This window comes from Bombina bombina, chromosome 3, assembly GCF_027579735.1.
Source record: "Bombina bombina isolate aBomBom1 chromosome 3, aBomBom1.pri, whole genome shotgun sequence".
Lineage (NCBI taxonomy): Eukaryota > Metazoa > Chordata > Amphibia > Anura > Bombinatoridae > Bombina > Bombina bombina.
The window spans coordinates 31,547,173-31,562,430 of NC_069501.1; the positions used below are offsets into that span (position 1 = coordinate 31,547,173).

A 15,258-nucleotide genomic window follows, 5' to 3' on the forward strand; every position below is an offset into this window, starting at 1 on the left:
TTATTAAATGACACTAGCTCCAATTAAATAACATTATTAAATTACACTAGTTCCAATTAAATATCATTATTAAATGGCTCTAGCTCCAATTAAATAACATTATTAAATGGCTCTAGCTCCAATTAAATATCATTATTAAATGACTCTAGCTCCAATTAAATAACATTATTAAATGGCTCTAGCTCCAATTAAATATCATTATTAAATGACACTAGCTCCAATTAAATAACATTATTAAATGGCTCTAGCTCCAATTAAATAACATTATTAAATGGCTCTAGCTCCAATTAAATATCATTATTAAATGGCACTAGCTCCAATTAAATAACATTATTAAATGGCTCTAGCTCCAATTAAATATCATTATTAAATGGCTCTAGCTCCAATTAAATATCATTATTAAATGGCTCTAGCTCCAATTAAATAACATTATTAAATGGCACTAGTTCCAATTAAATAAAATTATTAAATGGCTCTAGCTCCAATTAAATGACATTATTAAATGGCTCTAGCTCCAATTAAATAATATTATTAAATGGCACTAGCTCCAATTAAATAACATTATTAAATGGCTCTAGCTCCAATTAAATATCATTATTAAATGGCACTAGCTCCAATTAAATAACATTATTAAATGGCACTAGCTCCAATTAAATAACATTATTAAATGGAACTAGCTCCAATTAAATAACATTATTAAATGGCACTAGCTCCAATTAAATAACATTATTAAATGGCACTAGCTCCAATTAAATAACATTATTAAATGGCTCTAGCTCCAATTAAATAACATTATGAAATGGCTCTAGCGCCAAATTAAATAACATTATTACATGGCACTAGCTCCAATTAAATAACATTATTAAATGGCTCTAGCTCCAATTAAATAAAATTATTAAATGGCACTAGCTCCAATTAAATAACATTATTAAATGGCTCTAGCTCCAATAAAATAACATTATTAAATGGCTCTAGCTCCAATTAAATAACATTATTAAATGGCACTAGTTCCAATTAAATATCATTATGAAATGGCTCTAGCTCCAATTAAATAACATTATTAAATGGCTCTAGCGCCAATTAAATAACATTATGAAATGGCTCTAGCTCCAATTAAATAACATTATTAAATGGCTCTAGCTCCAATTAAATAACATTATTAAATGGCTCTAGCTCCAATTAAATATCATTATTAAATGGCTCTAGCTCCAATTAAATAACATTATTAAATGGCTCTAGCTCCAATTAAATAACATTATTAAATGGCTCTAGCTCCAATTAAATATCATTATTAAATGGCTCTAGCTCCAATTAAATAACATTATTAAATGGCTCTAGCTCCAATTAAATATCATTATTAAATGGCTCTAGCTCCAATTAAATATCATTATTAAATGGCTCTAGCTCCAATTAAATAACATTATTAAATGGCTCTAGCTCCAATTAAATATCATTATTAAATGGCTCTAGCTCCAATTAAATAACATTATGAAATGGCTCTAGCTCCAATTAAATAACATTATTAAATGGCTCTAGCTCCAATTAAATAACATTATTAAATGGCTCTAGCTCCAATTAAATAACATTATTAAATGGCTCTAGCTCCAATTAAATAACATTATTAAATGGCTCTAGCTCCAATTAAATAACATTATTAAATGGCTCTAGCTCCAATTAAATAACATTATTAAATGGCTCTAGCTCCAATTAAATAACATTATTAAATGTCTCCAGCTCCAATTAAATATCATTATTAAATGGCTCTAGCTCCAATTAAATAACATTATTAAATGGCTCTAGCTCCAATTAAATATCATTATTAAATTGAACTAGCTCCAATTAAATATCATTATTAATGGCTCTAGCTCCAATTAAATAACATTATTAAATGGCACTAGCTCCAATTAAATATCACTATTAAATGGCTCTAGCTCCAATTAAATAACTTTATTAAAATGTCTCTAGCTCCAATTAAATAACATTATTAAATGGCTCTAGCTCCAATTAAATAACTTTATTAAAATGGCTCTAGCTCCAATTAAATAACATTATTAAATGGCTCTAGCTCCAATTAAATAACATTATTAAATGGCTCTAGCTCCAATTAAATAACATTATTAAATGGCACTAGCTCCAATTAAATAACATTATTAAATTACACTAGTTCCAATTAAATATCATTATTAAATGGCTCTAGCTCCAATTAAATAACATTATTAAATGGCACTAGCTCCAATTAAATAACATTATTAAATGGCACTAGCTCCAATTAAATAACATTATTAAATGGCTCTAGCTCCAATTAAATAACATTGTGAAATGGCTCTAGCGCCAATTAAATAACATTATTACATGGAACTAGCTCCAATTAAATAACATTATTAAATGGCTCTAGCTCCAATTAAATAACATTATGAAATGGCTCTAGCTCCAATTAAATAACATTATTAAATGGCTCTAGCTCCAATTAAATAACATTATTAAATGGCTCTAGCTCCAATTAAATAACATTATTAAATGGCACTAGCTCCAATTAAATAACATTATTAAATGGCTCTAGCTCCAATTAAATAACATTATTAAATGGCTCTAGCTCCAATTAAATAACATTATTAAATGACTCTAGCTCCAATTAAATAACATTATTAAATGGCTCTAGCTCCAATTAAATAACATTATTAAATGGCACTAGCTCCAATTAAATAACATTATTAAATGGCTCTAGCTCCAATTAAATAACATTATGAAATGGCTCTAGCTCCAATTAAATAACATTATTAAATGGAACTAGCTCCAATTAAATAACATTATTAAATGGCTCTAGCTTAAATTAAATAACATTATTAAATGGCTCTAGCTCCAATTAAATATCATTATTAAATGGCACTAGCTCCAATTAAATATCATTATTAAATGGCTCTAGCTCCAATTAAATAACATTATTAAATGGCACTAGCTCCAATTAAATAACATTATTAAATGGCTCTAGCTCCAATTAAATATCATTATTAAATTTGTTCGCATTAAATAACACGCGGCTAGATTACAAATTTTGCGTTATAAGTGAAAAAGCCTCATAACGCTGCTTTTTCACTACCACTGCTATTAAGGGCAATGCCCATCCAAATGCCCCTTTCAGGGCAATGGGGAGGTTAGGTTTCTTTAGATAGGATTTTATTTGGGGGGTTTGGTTGTGTTGGTGGTATGTTTTACTGTTGGGGGGTTGTTTGTATTTTGTTTACACGTAAAAGAGCTGATTTCTTTGGGGCAATGCACCGCAAAAGGCCCTTTTAAGGGCTATTGGCAGTTTTAGGCTAGGGGATTTTTTTTATTTTGGGTGGGGGGGGGCTTTTTATTTTGATTAGGTGTAATTAGTTTAAATATTTGAAAATTTATTTTTTATTTTGTGTAATTTAGTGATTTTTTTTTAAATGTAGTTAATTGTATTTAATTAATGTAATTTATTTAATTGTAGTGTAATGTTAGGTGTTAGGTTAGGCAGGTGTTAGGTGAGGCAGGTTAGGTTTTATTTTACAGGTAAATTTGTATTTATTTTAACTAGGTAGTTAGTAAATAGTTAATAACTATTTACTAACTAATCTACCTATTTAAAATAAATACAAACTTAGCTGTGAAATAAAAATAAACCCTAAGCTAGCTACAATGTAACTATTAGTTATACTGTAGCTAGCTTAGGGTTTATTTTATAGGTAAGTATTTAGTTTTAAACAGTAATTATTTAGTTAATGATAGTAATTTTTATTTAGATTTATTTTAATTATATTAAAGTTAGGGGTGTTAGGGTTAGACTTAGGTTTAGGGGTTAATATATTTATTTAGTGTTAGTGATGTGGGAGGCCAGAGGTTTAGGGGTTAATAACTTTAGTATAGTGGCGGCTGCAACGTTGGGGACGGCAGATTAGGGGTTAATAAATTTATGTAGGGGGCGACGACGTTGGGGGCAGCAGATTAGGGTTTAATAAGTGTAGGTAGGTGGCGGCGATGTTGGGGCGGCAGATAAGGGTTTAATAAGTGTAATGTAGGTGTCGGCGATGTCGGGGGCGGCAGATTAGGGGTGTTTAGACTCGGGGTTTATGTTAGGGTCCATTATTGCAGGTGCTAGGCTTTTATTTAGCCGGCTCTCCCCATTAATTTCTATGGGGAAATCGTGCACGAGCACGTAAAACGAGCTCAAAGCAGCGCTGGTATTTGTGTGCGGTATGGATAGGCTGACCATATTGCTGCTTTAAGAAGGGAAACATATGAAAAAAAACATATGTCAGGATTTTTATACAAAACATTTCTTTAAACAGCCCTGACTGTATTTTTCATATGTGTCCCTTTTTAAAGCGGCAATATGGTCACCCTAGGTATGGAGCTCAACTCCCCCATATTGCCTGCTAACGCCGGGTTTTTGCAAACCTGTAATAGCAGCGCTATTAAAGGTGAGCGGTGGAAATAACTTGCCGCTCATAACGCAAAACTAGTAATCTGGCCGACTGTTATCCAACACTTGCTTTTACTAAATAAAACTGTTACGCGGCTCAAGCTTCCATTAAACCCCACTTGCTCTTCTGTAACCACACTATTAAACCCCACTAATACCCGGCACTTGCTCTCATTAAACCCCACTGTTACCCGTATTTTGCTCTCATTTAACCCCACTGTAACCTGACAATTGTTCTCATATAATAGTACTGTTTCAAGACACTCATTTCTTACCTGGCCCTTTTCCAGTGGCCCCATAGTGACTGAGTGACAGCTGAATGCCACTCTGGAGAGTTGCTGTGAATGAGCCAAACTCACTGACGCATCTCCTTTTCTTTCCTAGATGAGAGGAGTAGGATTAGCAAACAGGATGTCACTGCGGTCCTCAAGCTGAATGAAAATATTTCAGTAGGCGTCTTAGGCCTATTATTACCTATCACGGCTTCCCAGAATAAATACATAATGCTCAACACCAATTGCTAATAAGCTCCTTTATGTTTATTCTGCTAATGCATGTACGGTACTTAATTCAGATAATAACCTCACTCCTAATCTTACTGAGACATTAGTGAATTAACTTAATGAAAACAGCGATGACAATTTAGTACATGATCATTTCCTGTCTTTTGATTCTGTGGGGCATATTTATCATTGTGCGAGCGGACATGATACGAAGTAGCGTATCATGTCCGCCGCACATCAGTAAATGCTGACAGCATATGCTGTTGGCATTTATCATTGCACCAGCAATTCTTGTGTACTGCTGGTGCAATGCCGCCCCCTGCAAATTTGCAGCCAATCAGCCGTTAGCAGCAGGTGTCAATCAACCCGATCGTATTGGCGGACAAGTTATGGAGCAGCGGTCTTTAGCTTGATAAATATGCCCCTGTGACTGCTACACATTGTGTTACGTTTTTAAAGTTTTTTTTCTCCCTTTTAATTATTGAAATAAACTTTTATTACAGGAGGTTTTGGGATCATTGTTGGGATATTTCAGTTTGAAATCAGCCTCTTAGGTCATTGTCAATATATTGGGGATCGAGCAACAGACTTAAAAAGACAATTTTTAATTTTCTTCTATTATCAAATTTGCTTTGTACTCTTGGTATCCTTTGTTGCAAGACATACCTAGGTAGGTTTAGAAGCAGCAATGCACTACTGGGCACTAGATGCTGATTGGTGGCTGCACATATATGCCTCTTGTTAATGGCTCACCAGGTGTGTTCAGATAGTGCCCAGTAGTGCACTGCTGCTCCATCAACAAAGGATAACAAAATAATTAAGCAAATTTGAACACAGATGTAAATTGGAAATTCGATTAAAATGATGTGTTATATCTGAATCATGAAAGAAAAAATGTGCGTTTTATGTCCCCTCAAAGGGACACTCAAGTCAAAATTAAACTTTCATGATTCAGACAGAGCAGGAAATTTCAAACACTTTCCAATTTACTTCTATTAACAAAATATATTTTTATATTTACACTTTTTGAGTCACCAGCTCCTACTGAGCATGTGCAAGACATTCACAGAATATATACGTATATGCTTTAGTGATTGGCTGATGGCTGTCACATGATACAGGAGTGGAAATAGACATAACTGAAATTTGTCAGAAAAAAAAAAAATCTACTACTCATTTGAAGTTCAGACTAAGGGGCCGATTTATCAATGTCTGTCCGACATGATACGCTGTCTGTATCATGTCCGACAGGCATCGCTGAATGACAACCGAATACGCTGTCTGTATCATGTCCGACAGACATCGCTGAATGACAACCGCATACGCTGTACCGTATCATGTCCGACAGACATCGCTGAATGCCAACCCCATACGCTGTACCGTATCATGTCCGACAGACATCGCTGAATGCCAACCGCATACGCTGTACTGTATCATGTCCGACAGACATCGCTGAATGCCAATCGCATACGCTGTACTGTATCATGTCCGACAGACATCGCTGAATGCCAACCGCATACGCTGTACTGTATCATGTCCGACAGACATCGCTGAATGCCAATCGCATACGCTGTACTGTATCATGTCCGACAGACATCGCTGAATGCCAACCGCATACGCTGTACTGTATCATGTCCGACAGACATCGCTGAATGCCAACCGCATACGCTGTACTGTATCATGTCCGACAGACATCGCTGAATGCCAACCGCATACGCTGTACTCTATCATGTCCGGCAGACATTGCTGAATGCCAACCGCATACGCTGTACTGTATCATGTCCGGCAGACATCGCTGAATGCCAACCGCATACGCTGTACTGTATCATGTCCGACAGACATCGCTGAATGCCAACCGCATACGCTGTACTGTATCATGTCCGACAGACATCGCTGAATGCCAACCGCATACGCTGTACTGTATCATGTCCGACAGACATCGCTGAATGCCAACCGCATACGCTGTACTGTATCATGTCCGACAGACATCGCTGAATGCCAACTGCATATGCTGTACTGTATCATGTCCGACAGACATCGCTGAATGCCAACCGCATACGCTGTAGGCATTTAACATTGCACAAGCAGTTCTGTGAACTGCTTGTGCAATGCCGCCCCCTGCAGATTTGCAGCCGCTGGCAGGGGGTTTCAATAAACCCGATCTTATAGGATCGGGCGGATTGATGTCCGCAGCCTCAGAGGCAGGGGACCAGTTAAGGAGCAGCGGTCTTAAGACAGCTGCTGTTTCTGACGAGCCTGAAGGCTCGCGCGGAAACAGGGACATCAGGGGCCCTTGGTAAATTAGCCCCTATGTGCTATTGCATTGTCTTTTTATCATGTATGTGTTTATTATGCAAATCTACTGTATTTACTGGTTCTTTAAGTCTCCTCAGTCCTGAATCCCTTTTGGTCACTGAATTAGTTCCTTAATGCAGCAAGGCTAAAAAGGTAAAATGTAAAAACCACCTGCAGCAAACATTCAGTGTTGCACTGAAGAAGAAAACGTGCACGTTATGTATGAAAACAAACGCATGCAAGAGCCTGAGAGGTGAATGGTTTATTAGTTACTACCGGATTTCTTTAACTTGTGTTAATATGGCTGTATGTGCCTAAACTGAGTACACCTGCAGCTGCTGATAATAACAGAGCCAGAGAGGTGAATGGTTTATTAGTTACTACCGGATTTGTTTAACTTGTGTTAATATGGCTGTATGTGCCTAAACTGAGTACACCTGCAGCTGCTGATAATAACAGAGCCTGAGAGGTGAATGGTTAATTAGTTACTACCGGATTTGTTTAACTTGTGTTAATATGGCTGTATGTGCCTAAACTGAGTACACCTGCAGTTGCTGATAATAACAGAGCCTGAGAGGTGAATGGTTTATTAGTTACTACCGGATTTCTTTAACTTGTGTTAATATGGCTGTATGTGCCTAAACTGAGTACACCTGCAGTTGCTGATAATAACAGAGCCTGAGAGGTGAATGGTTTATTAGTTACTACTGGATTTCTTTAACTTGTGTTAATATGGCTGTATGTGCCTAAACTGAGTACACCTGCAGCTGCTGATAATAACAGAGCCAGAGAGGTGAATGGTTTATTAGTTACTACCGGATTTGTTTAACTTGTGTTAATATGGCTGTATGTGCCTAAACTGAGTACACCTGCAGTTGCTGATAATAACAGAGCCTGAGAGGTGAATGGTTTATTAGTTACTACCGGATTTCTTTAACTTGTGTTAATATGGCTGTATGTGCCTAAACTGAGTACACCTGCAGCTGCTGATAATAACAGAGCCTGAGAGGTGAATGGTTTATTAGTTACTACCGGGTTTGTTTAACTTGTGTTAATATGGCTGTATGTGCCTAAACTGAGTACACCTGCAGCTGCTGATAATAACAGAGCCTGAGAGGTGAATGGTTTATTAGTTACTACCGGGTTTGTTTAACTTGTGATAATATGGCTGTATGTGCCTAAACTGAGTACACCTGCAGCTGCTGATAATAACAGAGCCTGAGAGGTGAATGGTTTATTAGTTACTACCGGGTTTGTTTAACTTGTGTTAATATGGCTGTATGTGCCTAAACTGAGTACACCTGCAGCTGCTGATAATAACAGAGCCAGAGAGGTGAATGGTTTATTAGTTACTACCGGATTTCTTTAACTTGTGTTAATATGGCTGTATGTGCCTAAACTGAGTACACCTGCAGCTGCTGATAATAACAGAGCCTGAGAGGTGAATGGTTTATTAGTTACTACTGGATTTGTTTAACTTGTGTTAATATGGCTGTATGTGCCTAAACTGAGTACACCTGCAGCTGCTGATAATAACAGAGCCTGAGAGGTGAATGGTTTATTAGTTACTACCGGGTTTGTTTAACTTGTGTTAATATGGCTGTATGTGCCTAAACTGATTACACCTGCAGCTGCTGATAATAACAGAGCCTGAGAGGTGAATGGTTTATTAGTTACTACCGGATTTGTTTAACTTGTGTTAATATGGCTGTATGTGCCTAAACTGAGTACACCTGCAGCTGCTGATAATAACAGAGCCTGAGAGGTGAATGGTTTATTAGTTACTACCGGATTTCTTTAACTTGTGTTAATATGGCTGTATGTGCCTAAACTGATTACACCTGCAGCTGCTGATAATAACAGAGCCTGAGAGGTGAATGGTTTATTAGTTACTACTGGATTTCTTTAACTTGTGTTAATATGGCTGTATGTGCCTAAACTGAGTACACCTGCAGCTGCTGATAATAACAGAGCCTGAGAGGTGAATGGTTTATTAGTTACTACCGGGTTTGTTTAACTTGTGTTAATATGGCTGTATGTGCCTAAACTGAGTACACCTGCAGCTGCTGATAATAACAGAGCCAGAGAGGTGAATGGTTTATTAGTTACTACCGGATTTGTTTAACTTGTGTTAATATGGCTGTATGTGCCTAAACTGAGTACACCTGCAGCTGCTGATAATAACAGAGCCTGAGAGGTGAATGGTTTATTAGTTACTACCGGGTTTGTTTAACTTGTGTTAATATGGCTGTATGTGCCTAAACTGATTACACCTGCAGCTGCTGATAATAACAGAGCCTGAGAGGTGAATGGTTTATTAGTTACTACCGGGTTTCTTTAACTTGTGTTAATATGGCTGTATGTGCCTAAACTGAGTACACCTGCAGCTGCTGATAATAACAGAGCCTGAGAAGTGAATGGTTTATTAGTTACTACCGGATTTCTTTAACTTGTGTTAATATGGCTGTATGTGCCTAAACTGATTACACCTGCAGCTGCTGATAATAACAGAGCCTGAGAGGTGAATGGTTTATTAGTTACTACCGGGTTTCTTTAACTTGTGTTAATATGGCTGTATGTGCCTAAACTGAGTACACCTGCAGCTGCTGATAATAACAGAGCCTGAGAGGTGAATGGTTTATTAGTTACTACCGGGTTTGTTTAACTTGTGTTAATATGGCTGTATGTGCCTAAACTGAGTACACCTGCAGCTGCTGATAATAACAGAGCCTGAGAGGTGAATGGTTTATTAGTTACTACCGGATTTGTTTAACTTGTGTTAATATGGCTGTATGTGCCTAAACTGATTACACCTGCAGCTGCTGATAATAACAGAGCCTGAGAGGTGAATGGTTTATTAGTTACTACCGGATTTCTTTAACTTGTGTTAATATGGCTGTATGTGCCTAAACTGATTACACCTGCAGCTGCTGATAATAACAGAGCCTGAGAGGTGAATGGTTTATTAGTTACTACTGGATTTCTTTAACTTGTGTTAATATGGCTGTATGTGCCTAAACTGAGTACACCTGCAGCTGCTGATAATAACAGAGCCAGAGAGGTGAATGGTTTATTAGTTACTACCGGATTTGTTTAACTTGTGTTAATATGGCTGTATGTGCCTAAACTGAGTACACCTGCAGCTGCTGATAATAACAGAGCCTGAGAGGTGAATGGTTTATTAGTTACTACCGGGTTTGTTTAACTTGTGTTAATATGGCTGTATGTGCCTAAACTGATTACACCTGCAGCTGCTGATAATAACAGAGCCTGAGAGGTGAATGGTTTATTAGTTACTACCGGGTTTCTTTAACTTGTGTTAATATGGCTGTATGTGCCTAAACTGAGTACACCTGCAGCTGCTGATAATAACAGAGCCTGAGAAGTGAATGGTTTATTAGTTACTACCGGATTTCTTTAACTTGTGTTAATATGGCTGTATGTGCCTAAACTGATTACACCTGCAGCTGCTGATAATAACAGAGCCTGAGAGGTGAATGGTTTATTAGTTACTACCGGGTTTCTTTAACTTGTGTTAATATGGCTGTATGTGCCTAAACTGAGTACACCTGCAGCTGCTGATAATAACAGAGCCTGAGAGGTGAATGGTTTATTAGTTACTACCGGGTTTGTTTAACTTGTGTTAATATGGCTGTATGTGCCTAAACTGAGTACACCTGCAGCTGCTGATAATAACAGAGCCTGAGAGGTGAATGGTTTATTAGTTACTACCGGATTTGTTTAACTTGTGTTAATATGGCTGTATGTGCCTAAACTGATTACACCTGCAGCTGCTGATAATAACAGAGCCTGAGAGGTGAATGGTTTATTAGTTACTACCGGATTTCTTTAACTTGTGTTAATATGGCTGTATGTGCCTAAACTGATTACACCTGCAGCTGCTGATAATAACAGAGCCTGAGAGGTGAATGGTTTATTAGTTACTACTGGATTTCTTTAACTTGTGTTAATATGGCTGTATGTGCCTAAACTGAGTACACCTGCAGCTGCTGATAATAACAGAGCCTGAGAGGTGAATGGTTTATTAGTTACTACCGGGTTTGTTTAACTTGTGTTAATATGGCTGTATGTGCCTAAACTGAGTACACCTGCAGCTGCTGATAATAACAGAGCCAGAGAGGTGAATGGTTTATTAGTTACTACCGGATTTGTTTAACTTGTGTTAATATGGCTGTATGTGCCTAAACTGAGTACACCTGCAGCTGCTGATAATAACAGAGCCTGAGAGGTGAATGGTTTATTAGTTACTACCGGGTTTGTTTAACTTGTGTTAATATGGCTGTATGTGCCTAAACTGATTACACCTGCAGCTGCTGATAATAACAGAGCCTGAGAGGTGAATGGTTTATTAGTTACTACCGGGTTTCTTTAACTTGTGTTAATATGGCTGTATGTGCCTAAACTGAGTACACCTGCAGCTGCTGATAATAACAGAGCCTGAGAAGTGAATGGTTTATTAGTTACTACCGGATTTCTTTAACTTGTGTTAATATGGCTGTATGTGCCTAAACTGATTACACCTGCAGCTGCTGATAATAACAGAGCCTGAGAGGTGAATGGTTTATTAGTTACTACCGGGTTTCTTTAACTTGTGTTAATATGGCTGTATGTGCCTAAACTGAGTACACCTGCAGCTGCTGATAATAACAGAGCCTGAGAGGTGAATGGTTTATTAGTTACTACCGGGTTTGTTTAACTTGTGTTAATATGGCTGTATGTGCCTAAACTGAGTACACCTGCAGCTGCTGATAATAACAGAGCCTGAGAGGTGAATGGTTTATTAGTTACTACCGGATTTGTTTAACTTGTGTTAATATGGCTGTATGTGCCTAAACTGAGTACACCTGCAGCTGCTGATAATAACAAAGCTATTTCCTGCTCACTTCTCATTTACATTCCGCAAATGGAATCAGTTTTCAAAATGATCTGGATTACAAATATGTAATGTGAGTTGCCCAGTTTTTCCTGCTTCCGCTGAGTTTGGTATTTAGTCAACCTGATTTAAGGCTAGACGACGAGCTAACTTTTGTGTGCAAGCAATATTGTGTGGTTGTTTTTTTTTTCCATGCAACGGAAATATTGCTAATTTTTTTAAGTAAATGTGATCGCGAGAGCGCATTTGCATTTTATGCTCATTGGTTAAGTGCGACTGAAGACAACATAAATTCATATACAATTACAGTTACACTCATATAAACACTGTCTGATAAAAAGTATTCATACAAATTTTAAAAAAAAGCTATAAGGGTTCAAAGATACTGTATATGGTGTATGACAAGGTGTTCGAATGCAAAGGGTTATAATGTATATATACATGTCTAAATATGTGTATGTATGTATGTGTGTATATATATATATATATAAAGAAAACCAAAAGGGGGATGTGAGGAAGCCAAACACCTATACAGTAGTGCTGTGAACAGTCCCGTATCAAATATACTACTGGATAATACCTATAGCATACCCAGAGTGGTTGGTGGTAAATGCAGTCCCTTAATGATCATCCGTTACTTGCAAGTGTATACAATAAAGTGTGCTGACGATACAGTCTCACTTCTTATTCGGGAGCCCAGAGGATATCCTCCATGGGAAGCCGTCCGTCAGCTATGTTCCGTCGGCACTCTTTGTCAGCTACACTTATTCAAACAGCCGCTGTTGTTTTGTCTCACCGGATCTTTTCCAGAGGCGCCGTGAATACACACCCACCAGGGGGCGTGTCCAAGTTTCCACAGGACGATCCTCCAACCAGGTCCTTCAAGCGGCAATTGCGGTTAGCATCATACCGGGTTTTCACCAATCAGAGCTGTTGCTCAGAGCCGCACCTCCTTAGCAGCGACACCAAGGCTCCGTGCAATAGTAACACTTATCCCAGCTCCGAAATCTTCTCAACTTACTCCGGGGATATACAGGACAGCACTCAGGCAGGAATACTAGCGTTTAAAGGCAAAGGAATCCACCAAACAAAGAGAACAAGAGCGCTAGTATAGTATATATAAAACATTACCTTTATTGGTTATTTTAAAATCGGACAAACAGTCATTATTCAACGAATAGAGGTGGGGTACCTCTGGCTGGCAGGCTTACGCGTTTCGGCGGAGCCGTAATCATAGCATACAGGTGCCAGCCAGAGGTACCCCACCTCTATTCGTTGAATAATGACTGTTTGTCCGATTTTAAAATAACCAATAATGGTTATGTTTTATATATACTATACTAGCGCTCTTGTTCTCTTTGTTTGGTGGATATATATATATATATATATATATATATATATAGTTATATAAATTTACAATAAAAATAACATAGTCCGGTAAGCGAAGAACATTGGAATGCAAAATATTCATAACTGCTGTCTGGTTAGCACACGAGCAATAGGTGTTAGGTTTTTTTCTTCTGAGTTCTCCATTGACTTCTATGGAGAATATTCTATGAGAATATGTTAACACGATCGAGATGGTGCAAAGCCTGGAAGTTAACGTGCGTCGGGTTTCGCTCTCGCGCAAAAATTATTTTCAACTTGTAATACACACACAACCTGACACGTGCAAAAAGATTACTTGCAGCAAAGTTAATGCTCGTACGGGAGCACTAAATAGTGCACCACTTGTAATCTAGCCCTTAGACGGTATGTTGCAGAGACAGTGAGAAATAATATCAGCAGCCACAAGGGTTTTATTGCAGAAACAAATGCTTTTTAAATTAAGATTTACACTTGTACAGAGGAGTTTGCTCACATACCTGGCTCCTCTGCCTGTGTCACGTTCTCTGGATCATTACTCTTGGACTTCTTTGGGTTTGTTATGTGGATCAAGAAGCTGTGTCCGTCCTTTAATAACTTCATTTTCACAAAGTATGAGCCTGGAAGAAACAGAGGTGAACCAGGAGAGGAAAGACAATGTGTTTATAGCTATCAGGTTAGTTTGGGACAGACTGCGAGGTTCATCACCCGTGTAAAACACACACGCTGAACAAACTGATTAGGACAAAGACTGCAGGTGCAAGCACAAAGCTTTATCTGCTTTAATTACTATGGCTAGGGTTCACATAGAGAGTACAATTTACATAAAATGTCCAATTAACTTCTAGTATTAAATTTACATGGTTCTCTTGGTATAGTTTGCTGAAGAGCATACCTTGGTAGGTTTAGTTGTGTTACACTATAAGACAACAGGTTCCCTAAAATAGATATGCTCTTCAACAAAGCATACCAAGAGAACAAAGTAATTTTGGCTATAGAAGTAATTGGTCTACTTAGTCCTTTCTCGTGATTGCCTCTATAGTCCATTCCTACAACTGTATTTATCTTCAAACTTTTTCACTTTTGCACCTCTAACATAACAGTGCATACTATGAGCCCCATTTATGAAGTTGAGGATGCAGCTTTGGGACAAGAGTGTTTCAGGATTGTGCAAGGGGGCTTCAAATGCAAGTTACATTAGTCTCTCCACCACCTCAAAGCTCACGGACTTAAATCATCCCAATCTGATCAGGATGGTGGACAAGCCCTGCTCTAGAGCAATTGCTTGTGTAATGTTAAATGTTACAACAATGTTAGAGAGACAAGGTTCCCAAGAGCAAACCTTGTCCATCCAGAATTTAATAAATTGGACCCTTTGACTCCACTATTCCCTCTGACTGTCTCTCATTACCTCTTTCACTCTCTACAAATATCCATCTCTTGGGTCACTTTCTTGCTCCTTGATTAACATCTCTACCTTTTTTATGGTAGCACTTTCCTTCCCAAAGCCATATGTCTCAGCTTTCTTCCGCCTGGGGTCTTTTCCCCTAGCAATATCTCCACACTTCCTTCTCTCATTTTTCTTTTTCCTTGGCTGTATTTTGACTCTTCCTTCTATTGGTACCAATTCTATCTCAGGGCCAAATGATCTAAAGCTCATCATAATATTGTTAAGCTATCCACAATTTCATCAGTGCATGTGCAATGTCTAAAGTGTTTCCAAATCGTGTGTGAAGAATCATTCACAAAGAGGT

At 37.7% G+C, this 15,258-nt stretch overlaps 1 protein-coding gene across 1 annotated transcript in view; it reads right to left on the reverse strand.

Annotated features, from left to right (window-relative positions):
* The window catches only part of SPAG17 (sperm associated antigen 17), a 783,114-nt gene that overhangs the window by 322,568 nt on the left and 445,288 nt on the right, over window positions 1–15,258 (reverse strand). The window contains exons 22-23 of the mRNA XM_053705129.1: window positions 14,005–14,124; window positions 4,723–4,827 (exon numbers count right to left, since the gene is read on the reverse strand). Of these exons, the coding sequence (XP_053561104.1) occupies window positions 4,723–4,827; window positions 14,005–14,124 (225 nt within the window). The remainder of the gene's footprint in view (window positions 1–4,722; window positions 4,828–14,004; window positions 14,125–15,258) is intronic.